Source organism: Lactuca virosa, chromosome 1 (assembly GCF_052849685.1).
Source record: "Lactuca virosa cultivar CGN04683 chromosome 1, Lactuca_virosa_CGN04683_v6, whole genome shotgun sequence".
Classification (NCBI taxonomy): domain Eukaryota; kingdom Viridiplantae; phylum Streptophyta; class Magnoliopsida; order Asterales; family Asteraceae; genus Lactuca; species Lactuca virosa.
In genome coordinates this window covers 103191127-103211707 of record NC_136426.1, presented here as the reverse complement: position 1 = coordinate 103211707, position 20581 = coordinate 103191127, and the positions used below count along the sequence as shown (strand labels likewise).

General features: G+C 41.3%; 1 protein-coding gene across 1 annotated transcript; it reads right to left on the bottom strand.

Annotated features, from left to right (window-relative positions):
- Positions 1-16632: 16632 nt before the first annotated feature.
- LOC145118576 (protein FAR1-RELATED SEQUENCE 5-like) lies at positions 16633-17369 on the bottom strand. Its single transcript, XM_079054277.1, has 2 exons — positions 17131-17369; positions 16633-17089 (listed from the first exon to the last, which is right to left on the bottom strand). Exons 1-2 carry the CDS (start codon positions 17367-17369, stop codon positions 16633-16635), a joined length of 696 nt encoding a protein of 231 aa, XP_078910403.1.
- Positions 17370-20581: the final 3212 nt, after the last annotated feature.

Below are 20581 nucleotides of genomic sequence, written 5' to 3'. Positions count from 1 at the left end.
CCATAGACAACTAACGACCATACATGAACAATGATAGAATCCCTGAACGTTGACCTCACTGGAGAACTACCACTCCAACCCTGACCGAGTATCCTCTAAATAATACTCCTACGTAGATCCCGACAAAGATCCAAAATGATAACGGTATGCGCGGAACCCACTCCGCAGGATGGCATATATGATCCTTGATAACCCAAACACTAGCAGAAAAACCGACCAGAGGTCTGACTTATCCAAACTCACTCACAATTCCAGAGCGATACATATTCCAAACGTCCACCTAATAGCAATGGAAAATGACATACCCGCAACATCTGGAGGAATACTGATCCCCTTTCTGCTGACATGACCAACCTCGCTACCCTATAGTAGCCTAAAACCTTGGAGCGACAAACTCCATTGTGCACTGCCCTGCACGCGTTGTAACACCGGGTTCATGGTATGATTTTATTTAAGTTTTTATCTTAATTTTGCCATGAACTCGGCGAGTCTGCGTCCCGACTCGCCGAGTAGCAGCAGGGTGGACACGGGATTTGAGCGGTGAACTCAGCGAGTCGATGCATGGACTCGGCGAGTCCACCTGTCTGGATGAAACTCTATTTTCAGACATTGCACCCTATTTTACCCATTCTAAAACACCCATTTCGTCCCATTCTCTTCCAGAAGAACTGTAGAGCGAAACCCTAGCCCATTTTGATCCTTGCGAGTGATTTTGGCTTGGTGAAGGAAGTTTGAAACTTAGAAGAAGAAGGAGGAAGTTGGAGGGTGCAAGGAAGTGTGGTAGATCTGAAATCTACCCTGAGAGAAGCTCCTAACCAGGTAAGAAAGCTCCTTCTTGATCCTTAGTACAATAGATTCCCTTTTTGTCCTTTATATGTGGATTGCAAGCCCTTAAAACCTCCCAAACTCCGTGTGTTTATGCCCTAGGGGCTTAGAATCATGGTTTGGAACCATTGCATGTCTCAGTTTTGGCCAGAATGGGTGAAGAGTCGAAGGGTACTCGGCGAGTGCCAAAGTGCACTCGGCGAGGTCCATGAAGATGGCCTTAGACTCAGCGAGTTGGATAAACAACTCGGCGAGTCCTATGAAGATTGTCTGGTACTCGGCGAGTCGCTCTTCAAACTCGGCGAGTCCCTTGAATATAGCCTTGAACTCGACGAGTTGTTCTTCTAACTCGGCGAGTCATATGATCAGTTACTAGGATAAGAAAGGTTTAAGTGTAGGAGGTCCAACCCTCCGTAGTCGCACGTGGAATTAGCAATTTAACGTGTAGCTATAGTCCCAGAATCTCCAAATCTCCAAGGATGATGTTCTGATGGAAGATTGGAGCGATTTGTGAGATCTGTTCGTCGGACTCGGCGAGTCCCCCCTTGGACTCGGCGAGTCCAGTCGCGGGTTTGTTAGTTGTCCCCGTTTAGCGAGTCAGGCTGACTCAGTGAGTGGGAACAGGGACCCGATGAGTCAGAGTCGGGCTAGACATAGAAGGACTCGGCGAGTCGCCATATGGACTCGGCGAGTCGCATTATGGACTCGGCGAGTCCAGTCAATCAGAAGGTTGACTTTGACCAAGGAGTTGACTTTGACCAGTCATTTGACCTTAAGGGTATTTATGAGCACCTAATCCATGTTTACGGATTTATAGCCGGAGGGATTACCGGTGCGGCAGCCAGGCGTAGTCTGAGCAGGTTTTCGGCGGCTACTCTCGAGGTGAGTTTCCTTCCAGTAGGGACGGGTCTAAGGCACCAAGGCCGGCCCATATAGACGATATGTTAGTATCGGAGTGTGGGCGGAGCCCGTATCTCATAGCTGATTTTGATTGTGTTATATGCCAGTATGATAGAATTGCTTATACTTGTTGTCTGTGTGATACTTGTATGTTATGGTTTAGTAGCGGAGTGTGGGCGAGGCCCGTATCTCCATGGATAGTAGAGTGTGGGCGAGGCTCGTATCTCTATGGGTGTGGGCGAGGCCCGTATCCCTTAGCTATTCATTATATAATTGCATGGTATGTGGCATTATGGGGGAACTCACTAAGCTTCGTGCTTACGTTTTATAGTTTTGTTTTCAGGTACCTCTTCAGCTAGGGGAAAGGAGCCGGCGCGGTAGCGGCATATCACACACTCTCATGTTTTCCGCACTATGGATTTTCTGGGATGTACTCTGAATATTTTACTATGATGTTACCGGTTCTCAGACATAAATTAATATTATGAATGTTTTGTAACGATGTTTTTATGTATTAACCTAATTTAAAAATGAAATTTTTAGCTGGTATTTTTGGGATGTTACAAGTTGGTATCAGAGCCCTGGTTTGAGGGATTCGGACACACCTTCGGGGGTGTCTGGACTCAAATCGAGGGTTTAAAAGATTTTTATAAAGAAATGATTTTCTAAAGACTAAGTAAAAGGGGTTTCTAAAAAGAACGAAGTGTGTGATGTGCGCGACCGGCCGAGCTCAAGTAAGTTTTCCCCAAAGTACCCGTACAAGTTTATGTTATGATTATCAGTTTTAGCTTCAGTAGAACAGCATGCTAGAATAGGACTAAGGATCTAGGAATGATGCCTTATGTGCCTGATTTATGTGTTTCAACTTATTGAGAACTGCATGCTAGTATTGAGTAGACAACAGTAGGATAGCCTGTTTAGGTTATGCCTGATAGTAGGAGCTTATCATTGTATGCTAGTACAATTTCTCGTTATGAGGATAGGTTTGCGTGAGTAGTTTCCTGTGTCCGAATGCTGCTTGCTTCGTGCTTAGTAGGGCTCGGAGTGATGGGAGTTAGCCATTATGTGAATACGTCACGTCACATGTGATCAGGGTTGAATAATCTAAGAGTGCTGGATTTGGACCTATTGCGCAGCTCTCGTTTGAGTCTAACCGTTATAGGGACGAGTCTCTTACTCGAAGGATTATCTGAGCCTCGTCACATGTGATGGTATTCAGGTGATGGCTAATTGGCATTACAAGGAGGCCTTCAGCAGCTGAGGACTGGTTTGGGTAGAGTCAGAGATTTCCCTAGGGCAAGCCTATGATGAGAGTAGTAGAGATCAGTAGCAGTAGAAGAGACTTGGTTGAGTTAAGGTAACTCTTGAGGAAAGTACGGATAGATGTGGAAGGTAGTGTGCGCCCGTACTACTGAAAGCAGAGGATCCGTACCCGACTCAAGAGGGGCCAGGAAGAAACCAAGGAAATTGTGGAGTATATGTGAGAACCCTCAACAGCGATGAGTATTCTGACAGTTATTGTGATATGTTTTCAGCATGGTGACGTTGCGCGAGATATCAGTTGGCAGTTCAGGTGCCGGGGAGGGATCTGGCTCTGACTCTGGAGCCGGGCAGCTTGATGGTCGGATGAGATAACTAAGATTAAATATGTATCAACATCATACCATATAATTTCATAAATTCAGCAATGATTTATAGATAACTAAGATTATACAAATTAGTGGAATAACAACTGTATATGTGTCACGAGTAAATTAGATACGTACATACAATTCATTATAATCATCACTGAATAAAATCATTAGTGATTAACACATTATTCAGTCATTATTAATTATCATATTCTTCCATTTAATAACTAGAGAACAACTAAGTAAATCACTATTGATTTTACTATTGATTTTATTTTCATTCACGATTGAATCATACATCAGGATAAATCATTTCAATCATTTCAATCAGAACTACATAAGAACAATAGTGATTATTACTTAAATCATTTTTATAACAAATGAATACATATCTTAAGTGATTGTTCATAATAACAATGTTCCATTCGCAAAAAAAATTAATAGAAATTAACAATTCTTTTTCGTTTTACATAATCATTAAAGAAAAAAAAGTATGAAATCAAAGTCATTTACCTTCACCTTCATCACCAATACCGATCAGTGAATTAAAGTAACCTTCATCACCATAAAAAAACCCCACCACCGGTGTGCTAAGTCACAGACGATTTCAATCAAAGTTATGATTTTATTGCGGGTATGAATCTTCCTCTCCCTATCAGCTTATGTTATGATTTTATTGTTATAGTTCTGCATCAGTAAGGATAATAATATTTCGGAATTTTATGGCCTGCTTATGATTGAGTTATATGCCATCTGCATACCTTGGATACTAGAACAATAGTTGAGGACATTCCCTGTAGAGTAGGTTACTTCAGATGCAGTATTAGTAGCAAGTATGAATAGGACTCGGTAGTGTCTCACTATTTTCAGGAAGGTGTTATTTGTATTTAGATCGGTTATATTCTCATCAGTGGTAAGCTTGAGTTCCCAGTAGGGTAACCAGAGGACGATAGGATAGTAGTTCGAAGATGTTTCCCCTTAAGCGCAGGTTCTCAGGATGCAGTCAATGAAGCAGGAACAATCGGGGATTGAAAGGTGCTCGACTAGTTGACAAGGCTGGTTTAGGTCTGATGATGGGTTAGTTGAAGAGCCAGCAGAGATAAATGTTGATTGTCAGCGGATCGAGCCTTTAAATGATAGGAGGGATGGGGAATCCTTTCCAAGACTGAGGAGCATCACGAGAAGCACCTGAGGGAGGTGCTAGAGACTTTAAGGAGGGAGAGAATTTTTGCAAGGTTCTTCAATTGTGAGTTCTGGTTGCGCGGGGTGCAATTTCTTGGGCACCTTGTCAATCAGAAGGATATTCAAGTCGATCCGGCCAAGTTAGAGGTCGTGATGCAGTGGGAGATTCCGAGGTCTCCAATTGAGATTCGGAACTTCCTGGGTCTAGCGGGTTATTACCGGAGATTTATTCGGAATTTTAGAAGTTGTGTGATCTTTTGGATTAGCTGGTATTGCAACCCTAGCAATGGTAAGCGTGGGTTCTAGGAGATTGGTCATGGGTGATCGGAAGGATTGAGAATCCTTCCAGTATTGTGTGTTGTGGAACGTTAGTTGAATCAAAGTGGGGGAGAATCATCCAAGGATTCAGAAGTAGGAACAGTCTTGAAACTGGGATAAGTTTCGCATGCTTGTGTGGAAGGAAGACAGCCCAAGCGGCTGTATGGTTAGAGGATAGTGCGAGAAGGAAGTTCGGAAAAACTTGCCAAAAAGGAGATCGTTTTCCCGTAGCATTCACTAACAGCCAAATAGCGTTAGAGTGTTGTAAGTCTACGGGTGTAGCCGTAGCATTCACTAACAGCCAGATAGTGTTAGAGTGTTGTAAGTCTGCGGGTGTAGCCATAGCATTCACTGGCAGCAGATAGTGCTTGAGTGATGTAAGTTTGTGGGTGTAGCCGCAACCTTCACTTGGTTGGTAGATAGCGTGAGCGCGTTGTTAGGACGCGGAAGGAACAGTAGTACCCACCAGTTCGGGTGTAGCAGTAAGGATATGGAAATCCACGGATTGGATTTCGGAATTACCCCGAAGGATTAGATCGGGTTGAGTCAGTGATACGACTGCAGGAATGCCACTGCAGTTGTGGCGTCAGGGAAGCAATGGACTATATAAGATTGCTTGTGATATAGGGCTACCATCGGTTAGGAGGCAATCACTTTTAGCCTGTATTTGGTGACGTCAGGATTCGACGTACGAACCCGATCGGTTGGATCGGGAGGTTGTTAGAGTCTCAGTGGCATGGAAACTAGTGGCAACTAGTTCTAGAGAAGGAATTTGTTCAGAAGTCGTGTGAGGCGACTAAGTGGGAGTCCTTTGGGTCCGCAACCGGGCCGGAACCCGGTATTTCAGATAATTGGTGAACTAACTGAGACCAGGGAGGTCTCGTTAGATTTTGGAAAGCAACCATGTGGCAGCATACTGCTTCAGGCAGTTCAGTGTTCGGGCAGTTTCAGCGTTTGGGCAATGTTAGTAATTGTGCCCTAAGTGCAAGTTCGGGCAGAATAGCTGGTTTATTAGGAAGTGACAAGTCACTCACAGCGGAACTAGCTGAGCATTGGCCAAGTATAAGTGATCTATAGGGATGTTCGGTTCACTTCCAGGTTTTGGAAGAAATTCCACGACGAGTTGAGTACTCGTCTGCATTTCAGCACCGCCTTCACCCCCAGACGGATGGCTAGAGCGAGCAAACCATCCAGACTCTGAAAGATATGTTGGGGCGAGGTTGGACAGAGAGTCATGGGGAGCACCGAAGTAGTGCTCAAGACGACAGAGAAGATTCAGCAGGTCCGGAGCAGGCTTCAGACTGCTCAGAGTCGGCAGAAGAGTTATGCCGATAGGCGCCGATCAGACCTGGAGTTCCAGGTCGGGGATATGGTTCTCCTGAAAGTGTCGCCGTGGAAGGGCGTCATCCGATTCAGGAAACGGGGCAATTTGGGTCCCAGGTATATTGGACCGTTTAGGGTTGCAGCCGAGTGGGCAAGGTGGCATATCGGCTGGACCTGCCAGCCGAACTCAGTCAGATCCACAACACTTTCCACGTCTCCCAGCTGCGGAAGTGCCTGGTGGACGATTCAGCAGTGGTACCTTTGGAGGACATCCAGGTTGATGACAGCCTGAATTATATCGAGCGGCCTGTGGCTATCCTAGACCGGAAGTCGAAGGAACTGAGGAACAAAAGGGTGGAGCTGGTGAAGGTGCAATGGCAACATCGGGAGGACTCGGAATGGACTTGGGAGCCCGCGGATGAGATGATGGAGCATTATCCGGAGCTGTTCCGGAAGGGAGCGGCAGACTTCGAGGACGAAGTCTAAAATAAGTGGGGGAGATTTGTAACACCGGGTTCATGGTATGATTTTATTTAAGTTTTTATCTTAATTTTGCCACGAACTCGGCGAGTCTGCGTCCCGACTCGCCGAGTAGCAGCAGGGTGGACACGGGATTTGAGCGGTGAACTCGGCGAGTCGATGCATGGACTCGGCGAGTCCACCTGTCTAGATGAAACTCTATTTTCAGACATTGCACCCTATTTTACCCATTCTAAAACACCCATTTCGTCCCATTCTCTTCCAGAAGAACTGTAGAGCGAAACCCTAGCCCATTTTGATCCTTGTGAGTGATTTTGGCTTGGTGAAGGAAGTTTGAAGCTTAGAAGAAGAAGGAGGAAGTTGGAGGGTGCAAGGAAGTGTGGTAGATCCGAAATCTACCCTGAGAGAAGCTCCTAACCAGGTAAGAAAGCTCCTTCTTGATCCTTAGTAAAATAGATTCCCTTTTTGTCCTTTATATGTGGATTACAAGCCCTTAAAACCTCCCAAACTCCGTGTGTTTATGCCCTAGGAGCTTAGAATTATGGTTTGGAACCATTGCATGTCTCAGTTTTGGCCAGAATGGGTGAAGAGTCGAAGGGTACTCGGCGAGTGCCAAAGTGCACTCGGCGAGGTCCATGAAGATGGCCTTAGACTCGGCGAGTTGGATAAACAACTCGGCGAGTCCTATGAAGATTGTCTGGTACTCGGCGAGTCGCTCTTCAAACTCGGCGAGTCCCTTGAATATGGCCTTGAACTCGACGAGTTGTTCTTCCAACTCGGCGAGTCATATGATCAGTCACTAGGATAAGAAGGGTTTAAGTGTAGGAGGTCCAACCCTCCGTAGTCGCACGTGGAATTAGCAATTTAACGTGTAGCTATAGTCCCAGAATCTCCAAATCTCCAAGGATGATGTTCTGATGGAAGATTGGAGCGATTTGTGAGATCTGTTCGTCGGACTCGGCGAGTCCCCCCTTGGACTCGGCGAGTCCAGTCGCGGGTTTGTTAGTTGTCCCCGTCTAGCGAGTCAGGCTGACTCAGTGAGTGGGAACAGGGACCCGATGAGTCAGAGTCGGGCTAGACATAGAAGGACTCGGCGAGTCGCCATATGGACTCGGCGAGTCCAGTCAATCAGAAGGTTGACTTTGACCAAGGAGTTGACTTTGACCAGTCATTTGACCTTAAGGGTATTTATGAGCACCTAATCCATGTTTACGGATTTATAGCCGGAGGGATTACCGGTGCGGCAGCCAGGCGTAGTCTGAGCAGGTTTTCGGCAGCTACTCTCGAGGTGAGTTTCCTTCCAGTAGGGACGGGTCTAAGGCACCAAGGCCGGCCCGTATAGACGATATGTTAGTATCGGAGTGTGGGCGGAGCCCGTATCTCATAGCTGAGTTTGATTGTGTTATATGCCAGTATGATAGAATTGCTTATACTTGTTGTCTGTGTGATACTTGTATGTTATGGTTTAGTAGCGGAGTGTGGGCGAGGCCCGTATCTCCATGGATAGTAGAGTGTGGGCGAGGCCTGTATCTCTATGGGTGTGGACGAGGCCCGTATCCCTTAGCTATTCATTATATAATTACATGGTATGTGGCATTATGGGGGAACTCACTAAGCTTCGTGCTTACGTTTTATAGTTTTGTTTTCAGGTACCTCTTCAGCTAGGGGAAAGGAGTCGGCGCGGTAGCGGCATATCACACACTCTCATGTTTTCCGCACTATGGATTTTCTGGGATGTACTCTGAATATTTTACTATGATGTTACCGGTTCTCAGACATAAATTAATATTATGAATGTTTTGTAACGATGTTTTTATGTATTAACCTAATTTAAAAATGAAATTTTTAGCTGGTATTTTTGGGATGTTACACGCGTTGCACTGACTCTGGCCCTGCTGGCCCTTCAACCGATGATCAGAAGTCATGGGTCTCTTCTCGGGATCCTCTACTATACCCACCTAGCACAACCCTCTCTTTCTAGGGTGCTCCAAATCGATCTCGCATCTGCAACTTCTTGGAAATCATATCCTTCAGGGTCTGACACCCTGTCACGCTCACTATCTCGCTTGCCAATGGGTAAGCTGAAACAACTGGAACATCCTCTGTCCCCAAACTGGGTCACAAACTCTTCCCTGAAGCTTCTTAGATTCTCCAAGACTCTAACTAATTCGAGTATGGATCCTATGCTTTAAGTAGTACGGGCCCAATACTACCTTCCACACCTATCCATACTTTCCTCAGCAATCCTCCCGAATCCTCCAAGTCACTTCCTCAAACTGTTACACCCAAGTCTCACTGAACCTCACTACTAACTCACTGAAATATATCCTAGGCTTCCCTAGGTTCCCGACTCACCCAGTCCTCAGCTGCTGAAAGATTCCCAGTAATGTCAACTAGCAACCTCATGAATATAGCCACATGCAACAGAGATCAGATAATCCTTCGAGTAAAAGACCCATCCCTAGAACGGTTGGACTCAGACAAGAGCTGCGTAATAGGGTCAAGTCTCTCACTCTGAGATTATCGGGCCTGTGTCCCATGTGACTTAGCATATTCACTTAATAGTTAGCTCACATTACTAAGAGTCCCACAAAGCACAAAGCAAGCAGCATTCAGACAATGGAAAATCTAACCATCATATTCTAATCAGATCATTCTATCCTCTAATCAGGAATCTGTACATGCAATTCAAAGGCTCATACAATCAGGCATAACCTAAACAGGCTATCCTATTACTGGCTGATCAGTACTAGCATGCAAGTCTACAAGCACATACAATAGGCATATAAGGCATCCTCCTAGATCCTTAGCCCTAATCTAGCATGCAATTCTCATAACCATATCATATCATATCATAACATAACATGTATGGGTATCTTGGGGAAAAACTTACTTGAGCTCGACTGATTGCACGCATCACACACTTTGTTTTTCTCAAAGTTCTTTTCTCTTTTCAGATTCTTTTCAAACTCTTTTTTTTATATAAAATGGTTTTACTTTTGAAAATTTTCATACCAAGCCCTTAGTTTGAGTTCAGACACACCCGAGAGCATGTCCGAATCCCTAAAACCAAGGCTCTGATACCAACTTGTAACGTCCCAAAATTCAAGGCCAAAAATTTCGTTTTAATTAAGTTATTATATAAAACCATCAGTATAAAAACATCCATATTAATATCTCATGTCAAAACCAAAGTGTCAATAATCAAAACATATTATCATAAAACCATATCAGAGTGTAATCCCAAAGATCTCATGTGCGGAAAACATAGTGTGATGCGTTGCGATCAAGCCGACTCCTTTCCTTTGAAAACGAGTACCTGAAACCAAAACTGTAAACCGTAAGCACAAAGCTTAGTGAGTTCCCCCATCATACCACATACCACACAATCATATAACATATATATACTGTCAGGCATATATGGGTGCCCGACCTCCCCCTTCGGTCCTCTCGACCGGATACTGCCTAGCATATCTGGGTGCTAGCCTCCCCTTCGGTCCTCTTGACCAGATACTGCCTAACATACCTGGGTGCTGGGCTCCCCTTCGGTCCTCTCGACCGGATACTGCCTAGCATATCTGGGTGCTGGCCTCCCCTTCGGTATCTTTCAACCGGTAACCGGGGACTATTTCACCCCCCCAACACTACCACATAAAAGCATAGCATAAACACATAAGTCATATACTGCCTAGCATATCTGGGTGCTGGCCTACCCCTTCGGTCCTGTCGACCGGTAAGTGGGGACTATTTCACCCCTACTACTACCACATAATATCATATCACATATATCATAATCTGTCTAGCATAGTTGGGTACTAATCTACCCCTTCGGCCCTATCGACCGGTAACCGGGGACTATTTCACCCCCTACTACCACTATCACATAACATCATATCATGCTAGCACATAAACATAACAGGTAGTAGCAAACATCGACAATTATCACAAAGACAATCATCTAACAACAACTCCTATTGGTGGGCCGGCATTGTGGCCGTAGACCCACCGCTACTGGAAGGTAACTCACCTCGCACTGCTGAAGTCCTGTAGACTCAACCCCACACTGCTGAAGTCCCGCAGACTCGACCCCAGCTGCTGGATGATAGATTCCCGATCTGTCAATATCAAAACATCACCCAATTAATAATTGGGTCCCAACACATAACCAGTAGTACATTCTTTGGATAATTACTACATTGCCCCAAGCTTGGCTCATTCAAGCCCAAGGCCCAATCCATAGGCCCAAAGTCAATTAGGAATCAAGCCCAACACGTGACCCAATTTTCCAAATTGGGCCCAGGCCTATACATGGTCTTATTCTAAGGCCCAACATCATATAATCATTAAGGCCCAAACTATGGCCCAATTTTCCAAATTGGGCCCAAACCCCTTACATGGGCCTTATCCTAGGCCCATTAAATTATTCTAGTCCAATTGCTTGACTTTGGATGGCCAATTAATAACCCGATCATCAAGGCCCAATAAAGAGGCCCAATAATAAACCCAAATGAGATTAGGGTTTCACATAGAATGACAATTAGGGTTAGGTTTCCTACTTAACCCAATAAGGACTTAATCCATTAAGTCCATCATTCTTCTAAATAAGTCATATGGTGTGATTTGGGCTTAATCACACAATTCCATTCCAATGGCCCAAAAGTGGGTCCCAAAGTCCAAGCTCATAAATCCAATATTAGGGTTTTCTAAACCCTAATTAGGGTTTCCAACCCCATCTTAGACCAATAGGCCCAATAGCTAGGTCCTTAAGCCCATTAGGGTTTCCTAAGGTCAATTAGGGTCCATTAGACCCATTAGACACATGTTTGGGCTTTAATGTCAATTAGGGCTTCATTAGGCCCAATAGGGTTTCACTAAGCCCATTAAGGCTTCTTTGGGCCCATTAGGGTTTCAAGCACCCCAAATAAATCAACATAACGAGACAAGGCACACCGCCACCCGGCACGGCGGCCGGTGGCGGCAGGAGGCGGCAGTCACCACCCTAAGGTGGTGGTTTTCGGTTTTCTTTCATTAATCAAATTTTTTTACAGTTACAAAGCCCATCCGATCAATACACGCACACCCTAATCTAATTACAAACACATACACACGAAAATATACCCACCCATGGTGGTACACGGCGGCAGCCACCACCTCACGGTGGTGGCAGTGGCTTTTCCGGTCAAACGAAGTCACGCACAACACAAACACATGCTTCTAATTGTAACAAACACCCCAGCCACCCACCTGGTGGCGGCTGGCGACGACAGCAACAACGCGAGTGGTAACAGCGGCGGCTTAATGTGGCGGCTTGACGTTCGCAAGGTGGCAGAACGAAAGAAGAAGGAGACACGGAGCAGCTCCGACCGCGTCTTCCCGGTTGCAGCGCAGTGGCGGTTCAAAGCAGCAACATCTGACACCGGCGACGGAACACCGTAGACGGCGCGTCATCAGCCAAGAGCAGCAGCAACGCAAGACAGCGGTAGCAGAGGAGTGGGGCGACGACGTTCCTGATGGTTTTTGGCTTCAACACCGGCGGGTAATGACTTTATCGGAGGTGGTGGTGTGGTACCAGAAATCGCAAGTGATGGTGGCGGCTGGAGGTTATGGTTAGAGAGGATAGCGGCTGCATCGTCCATTAGGGTTAGGGCAACCAGGGATGCGGGTTCATATATCCCGCTCCTAACAAACTTCCATCCATATTAACAACATCAATCCCTCTTTTCCTCATTTCTTTCAAATTAAGGCCGATATTTACCATATAAACCCTCATAATCACAATCCCTTACAATTTAAGTACAATATTTACTTAACAGCCCTCCGCCTTGGAAATATTTTCAAAACTAATCCAGGATTTACCTTTTTAACCCCCGATTCCATAAATCTTTACAATATAACCCAGAATTTACATTTTATCCCTTAGTTCCATAATTCCTTTCATATTGAGTCCTAATTGTTACCCATCAGCCCCTGTCTTCATAAATAATTATAAGCTGAGTCTGAAAATTACACTTTTAACCCCTAATCTCTTAAAGTGTGACAATTAGCTCTACGAGACCATCATTTGGTATATAATTATTTATTTTAGGGCTTCTATTCGTTCATTAATTTATTTATTTATTAAATAAATAAACAGGGTGTTACATTTCACATGGAAGGTTTTTTCCCCAAATGTGAACTGTTTGGACACGTACTGGATTGCTGGAGTCATCTATTAAATTTCGATGAAGATTTGCGTTCCAATCTATCTCCTCGCAGACTATTTGCCACTACCACGTTGACAGTACAATCTCAATAAACCCTAACATTCATTAAGTATGGCATGATATAATCATTTATGCTTGCACATACATGAGTTCCACATTTTCACATTATACCTTCAAATTCATCTTCCTAATACACTACTCATATTCATTATCAACAACCTTTGTACTTACTTTCTATATCTTCTTCACAGAGTTTGTATCTCGAAAATAATGCGTTAACAGAGGAAGATCGTCAAAAAATATTTTTAGAAAATTTGAGCCTTTCCACTGACGATTTTGATGCAACACTGCACGATGTTCAATTAGTATGCTTCTATATCCACTTTATATAATTACTTAGTTAATACTTTAGCAGATATTGATGTAAGTTTTAGTTAGTGCATTGACAATACCAACACTAATTTTTTTTAATCATATCCTTAATATTTGTTTCAGCTATTCCTACCAGTCGTCCGTGAATTTCATATTTTCCTTTTCGTAATCGACTTTTAACAACTTGCATTTTGGATCATTGACAACATCAAAAGAGATGAAGACACCCAGGACACATATGGTCTGCTACCAGATCTCATTGTAAGATACAAATACAGACCACTATTATTTTTATATATAAATGCATCCTTTTTTAAAATATAATCCTATATTATTTCCAGCATTCATACATGAGTGACTATTTGCGGCCTATTCTCCATCCAAATGTTGAACCCTTTTCACATGTCCCAAGACAAATCCCCCAACTATCTTGGGCAACAGTAAAAAATAGCATTGACTGTGGTATTTTTACGATGCATCACATGGAAACGTTCATGGGTGGAAACATCATAGATTTCAAAACTGGATTCAAGTGAGAGTCGATTGCACATGACAACCAATTATCCAGACTAAGGGTTATATATCTGTACAAAATAATTAATTCTGACTACAACCTGCTGAAGAATTCAATCCTTCATCAGGTCGTAGAATTCCAAAAGCTTCCTGCATCTAACCGACAACAAATATTGAAAGATGCTGCAACCAGGATCCATGACAGATTGATTGAATTTGGTTAAATAATGTTGTATTAAGAAGTCTTTTTTGTTTAAGGTCTGGGAAGATTAGTAGGTTATTTACTTTTAGACTAGTATGAAGATGGAACAATGCAACTTATTTGTCTCTATTTTGCTTTTTGATTATGTACCTTCCTTTTTTCTTTATATTATATGAAAATATCTTTTATTATTCTAAAATGATTGTATCTTGTGGTTATTGTTAATCGAAACTAATATCTTAGAGTTTTGTAGCTGGCTTTTATATTACATACCCAAAATGTTACCACATGTTGGATTAATGTTTTAGACTTTTACATAATAGGATAAGCGGGTGGTACGATTTTAAAAACTGTGATTAAATTAGTTACAACCCAACTTATTTTTGTCATAAAAACATCATAAATTATGTGCATAACCAACTAATACATCACTACACATGTACCATGTATAGCCTTGTCCTTTTTTATTTTACTCCACTAAACTAGCAATAGCTTTAACATTTTATAAAATCACATACCCAATCAAAACAAACATTACAAGCATCAAACCATATCATCCTATATGATAAACGTACATAATCAACACACGCATCACCATCTCATAAAATATCATGGTTGTATACAATCGACACAAACATCACCAGCATCATACTATCTCTAATAGATTCAACCAAAACTTATGCGATAAAAACTAATTCAACATAAATAAAACAAACTTGTATTATTCAATTGAAAAAAATCCAATGCATAAGTTCAAACATAAGTCATACCATAAATACTAAATTATTAATGATAAACAAAACATCACTAAACTAACACTTATCCTAACTACAATTGGAATTCTCACGCGCAATTCTTACTTTGCAAGTCCTCCAATTATGATTCACATATAAGTTTCATCCTGTGCACTTTCGTGAACCACTTTTTGAAGATGCAGATGCCTTCTCCGCTGCACTAACCATCCGTTTCTTAGTACCACTTCCTTTTTATGTATCACTGAGGGGACATTAATTTCTATGTGGTCTGGAATACTAACCCAAAATAGTCTAAACACAGCTTCATCTCTTTCATCCAATCCAATAGTATTAACCGGATCTTGCTCAAAAACCCTCCTCATCGTGCGTGTGTTCTTCACAAAATCTTTTAATTTTTCCTTATCATTCTGAACACGCTCCAGACAGTACTATATGTTACTATATGCTTCGGTTAACAATTTAAAAGTTTCATCTTCCATTTCACCAAGCCCATTCTTACTGACCAACAAATGGCTAGAAATAATATCCCTTCTCCACCTCCGCAGAATATATTGCTTCGGTATCTCCTCAATATGATTATTCTTCTGAACTGCAAACACATGTCGACACAAAATACCCATTCGCTTGAAGAGTTCACATGCACATTTTACTTCCTTTTCTGGCAACTTCAGTTCCACCTACAACAAAATTCTAATTCATACATTTGACACATTTTTTTTTAAATTCGTTTGTTTACATTCTTATTAACATTACGGCTGCTTGTACATTCAGATGAATCTTATGAACTAACCTTACACTTTGTCTTCAATTGTCTTCTTTTGTCCAAATGTGTAATCATAACTACCTGCCACCCATTAATATTTTCTACGCTATCAATTGAACAGTTCCAAGCTCCTTTGTATATCTCCTTTCGAATTTATGCAAAAACTGTATTTGTGGACACTTTTGCTGCATGTTGCTCTAATCCTGTGCCCATCCAAAATTTATGCTTTATTCTCTTAGTTTCATTATTAAGATGACGTTGCGTGTTACGCTATTTTCCAATCGTCGTGTCATAGTTAACCATGAAATACAAAAGGAAATTCCCATGATGCGCGTACTTATTAAAAAACGAATTTGCACTTTCAGACCTGGAAGTTGTTTTCATCAGTCCATGCATTGGCATGTCCTTAAACTAAGTTGGTATCCATGAAGTCCGCCTGCGATACATGTCTTTAAACCATCGTTTATCTTGCAGATTGTAATCCTTCATCAATGATTTCCACGCTAATTCGAACTCAAGCGGATCCATATATATATATATATATATATATATATATATATATATATATATATATATATATATATATATATATATATATATATATGTTCCATAGTAGTTTGTTGAAGCGTTTTCTGAAATCCGTGTTTTTCAGAATATCCCCACTAACCTGATACACAACCATTTTGTGGTCAACACATATGCTTGTTATACTTCAAATTACCCACACATTGTAACATATAAATGTACATTCATCAACAAAATTCATATTTGATTATATACTCACCACATGTAATCCACTTACCCATATAACATACCTTTGCCTGTAGTTTTTTTGTTATATGCCATAAGCATAATCTATGCTTGGCGTTCGGGAATACAGCTTCAACTGCCTGCAAAATCGCTGGATCCTGGTCTGTTGACACCAATGTTGGTTCTTTTCCATGAGCTTTTAAAAAAGCTTCAAGCAACCAACGATAAGACTCAATTTTCTTATTACTAAGTAGGCCAGCACCAACAGTAACATATCTTTTGTGATTATCAATAGCTGTAAAAGGGACAAATACCATTCCATACCCGAATACAAATAGTGGTCATTATTAATGACATCATACAAACAAAATAATCAAAATATACACATCATACAAAATAACACTAACAATAACACTTACTTATTTGTTCGGAAGGTAGCGTCAAAAGATATCACATCTCCAAACTCCTTGCAGAACACCTTATCTGTTTCATCAGCCCAGAACAAAGCATTCAACACGCTATCCACACATTTGTACTCAAAAGAATAATCCGGAAAATCTGTTTTCCTATCATTCATTTTATTCACTACCAACTGCGCATCCTTGTTGCCTATAATGTTACCCAAATTTTTCCTAAAATTTTTGTAATCACTCTCTTCAGGACCAACACACTCATACCCACCTTTTAACGCAACACGAAGTTTATGCGCCTTTATTGCACCAACATTTGATGTTGTTGCGCGGATAATAAACTCATTGTCCGCATAATTTAATTTTCTAGCTTTTTTTGAATGTTTGTGCTCTTCTGTGGTATAAAGAGGGTGGTTGTGCAGCTCTTGAAACTCTCTAATTTGGAACTCATTTGTTCCAATACTAACACGTTCAAACTTTATCAATGCTTTACAATCCGTTACAATAAAGTTTGAGTTTCTATGTTTCCTTCCACCATTGTCTGTATCCAGTGTATCCAGGCTTCTCTATCTGGTATTTTCCCTGCGCGATTGCAAACAACATACTTTATCTTTATTGATTTCTCATGTCGAAACCTTGAAGTTGTGTTCAACCGAACATCAAACCCAGCATGCTCTGCATATTTTCTATACATATTGATCGCATGTTTTAGTGATTCAAAGGTAACCTGATCATCAGGCATAAATTCTTTCGCGACACTAGGTTTCTATAGCTTAGATGATCCACCTGGTGAATATAAAATGCTATTGTTGATGCATTCGTTCATTCAATCAGATTCCGCACCTAATCAAAACCGTTTCAGTTTAATTTTATTTTTATATATAATAATTTTTTTTAACACTAAACAAAATTCATTACCATCACAATCATCAACACTTTCAACCGATTCATTGTCACTTTCATATGTTGGATTAGTGTCTAAGCCCGTAACTATATTTGGTAAGTACTTGACCCGGTTGTGCATGGTCCTTTTGGGTTGCCTTCACCATAGCAACTTGACAGGTTGATTTATATAGAGAGAAGAGATATTATTATATTAATATGTTAAAGGAATAATAATATTATTTAATTAATATTAGTCATAAATTAATTAGGAATTAATTTGGTGACTAAAAGAGGTTAATTGAATAAAGGGGCTTAAACTGTCAAATGTGTGATAGTTGTGTTTTTGGGCTATGAATCCTTATGGATATTAGGGTGGCCGAATTTTAGGGTTAGGATATCTTAAATTCGTCCAAGCCTTATATCTAGAAGGATCCTTGGATTGCTTAGGGCCTAAGTTATTCAATTAGGGTTAAGGATGTAACCCTAGTAGCTCATAGTATAAATAGACCCTATGGGTGAGAGAAATCGGCCACTCTTGTAAGAAAGAAACCCTAGAGCCGATTTTCTCATCTCTCCTCTCTCTCCAAATCATCCTCTTGCTAGTTGGTGTTTGTAAGCCATTAGAGGAGTGACAATTGTGACTCTAAGCTCCAAGAACAAGAAGATTCAAGCAAGCAACTTAAGGTATTCTTCTAGATCTGATTTCATGTGTTATGTTTCAATTGTTATCTCTAGATCTAGCATTGTAAGCCTTGGAAACATTGCATGTTCAATTAGAGAAACCTAGATCCAAGCATTAGGGTTTGCATGTGCACATAGGAAAGTTCTTATGGCTCAAACCCATCAGTGGTATCAGAGCCTTGATTGATTTCTATTGAATTGATGCTTTGGTTGATTGCTTTTTGCATGGAAAAATCGTTTTTGTGCCCCTGACTGATGAACTCGGCGAGTCCCATTGTGGACTCGGCGAGTAGCTCCAACTCGGCGAGTTCATAATGGAACTCGGCGAGTTCAAGCGTCAGTTAGAGTAGATTTCGGGATTTCTTGCTGTTTTGCTTGAGGATACTTGCCTTAATTGTTATGGGTCATTAAAATCTGAATTTTATCATATATTTGAGTATATCCTTGACCAAACAAAAGATAATTGCCATTTGATTGAATAATAATTTCCTTATATGATTATAATAAATTATTTGAATTAAATTGGTAAATTGTCTTGCAAGTTATATTGACTAGGTCAAATTTAGATAATCATTAAATTAATTAGTTAATTTATATTATTTGCTATTTGATCCTTTATGTTTTGAAAAGTTCAAAAACTTGCCCTCAAGTTTTGAAATTTAAGTTTTGTGATTAAAAGTTTAATTTGAATAATTTAAATTTCAAACCCTAGAATTTTACAAGTTTTAAAATTCAACCCTATACTTATAATATTATAAGATTAATATATATATATATATATATATATATATATATATATATATATATATATATATATGTATAACTTAAATGCTAGTCTTACCGTTAGTAGGCCTCATTCACGAAGCCAATCTATAAGGGGGTATAAGGTTATGGCCTATAAAATGGCCGTTTAATGAGTGTCCATTCTCACCCACCGCTTCCTTGATTGGTGGAGAGTCGTTAGGCGAATGGGTAGGATCGGGCAAACCCTTCCTCATTAAAAGTATAATGAATCTATATTAAGTAACTAAATGTTTTTACAAAATTCCCAATCTTAGTTACTTTAGGCAAAAAGTGAATTGATGCAATTCCATGAAATTACACTTTGTACCCTTGCTAAGACGTTAATGGAGCGCGTGTGGTTAACCGGCACATTAATTGGGTTCTAAGCAAAGGTGGCAAAGGGTGACTCATTGTTTGTTATAGTTCAATGGAGCGTGTGTGGTTTACCAGCACATTGAATAGGTAACTGTAACAATGAGGGCACCATGTATGTTTGCATGGTTATTCACACCCACTTTGTGATCCTCGGCATCAGAGTCACAAACGAGAGGGGCATATCGAGATTTAAACATGCCATTGAAAAGTTCAATGTATCTCAAAAGATCTAGGAGTTTTCAATACATTTAAAACCTAATTTCTTTTTCGTTTTTCATGGTGAAGAATTAGTGAATCGACATTCACTTGCCTTCAAATTATTTACTTATTAGATTACGGCATCCCTCTTCTAATTAGTAAATAATGTTGTTGGTTCCTAGCCCTAATTTTTCATTTGGGTGATTAATTTGGGAAATTCATTTCTAATCAAACTTTGTTCTTTTTCCATTTCAGATGTCGAACGCAAACAACAACACTTCTGGGTCAAACTCCTCTGGTTCATTCTCACTCATGAACTTGTGTGGGAAAGTGATCTTCGATGGGACCAATTTCAGTAATTGGATCCGCAACATTCGCATGGCCACTCGCTACGAGGACAAAGAGTATGTCCTCGACGAGAAGCTTAAGGAGATTGACATTGAAACTGCTACTGTCGATGAGATCGCGGCCTACGAGGCCCACGAGCGTGATGCCACGAAAGTCCATTGCATCATGCTCGCGACTATGACTGCTGAACTTCAAAAGTCCTATGAGGACAAGTACCCCTACGAGATGCATCAGGATCTGCTGGAACGCTACCACCAGAGCGCCAGGCAAGAAAGGTATGAGATCATCACTTCGATGATCACTACCAAAATGGGAAATGGAGAGTCTCTTACTGCCCATCTACAAAAGATGCAGAGATATGTTGATCGCCTGCTGAAGTTGAATGTGAACTTCGATGAAGAGCTAGCAATTGACATTATCCTTCACTCATTGCCTTCCTGCTATAGCCAGTTCCGCATGACCTATCACATGAATAAGGAAGAAGTATCTTTGAGCAAGCTTCAGGGCTTGTTGAGGACTGTTGAGAGCAACCTCAAGGATAAATCTGCTACAACACCTCCCACTCCAGCTGCTGCCCCTGTCTTGGCAATAGGGCAAGGGAAGGGTAAGAAGAGGAAGGCCTCCTCAAGGAGCCACCACAAGGGAAAGTCTCAAGATGGCACCTCTTCTAGTGGAACCAAAGTT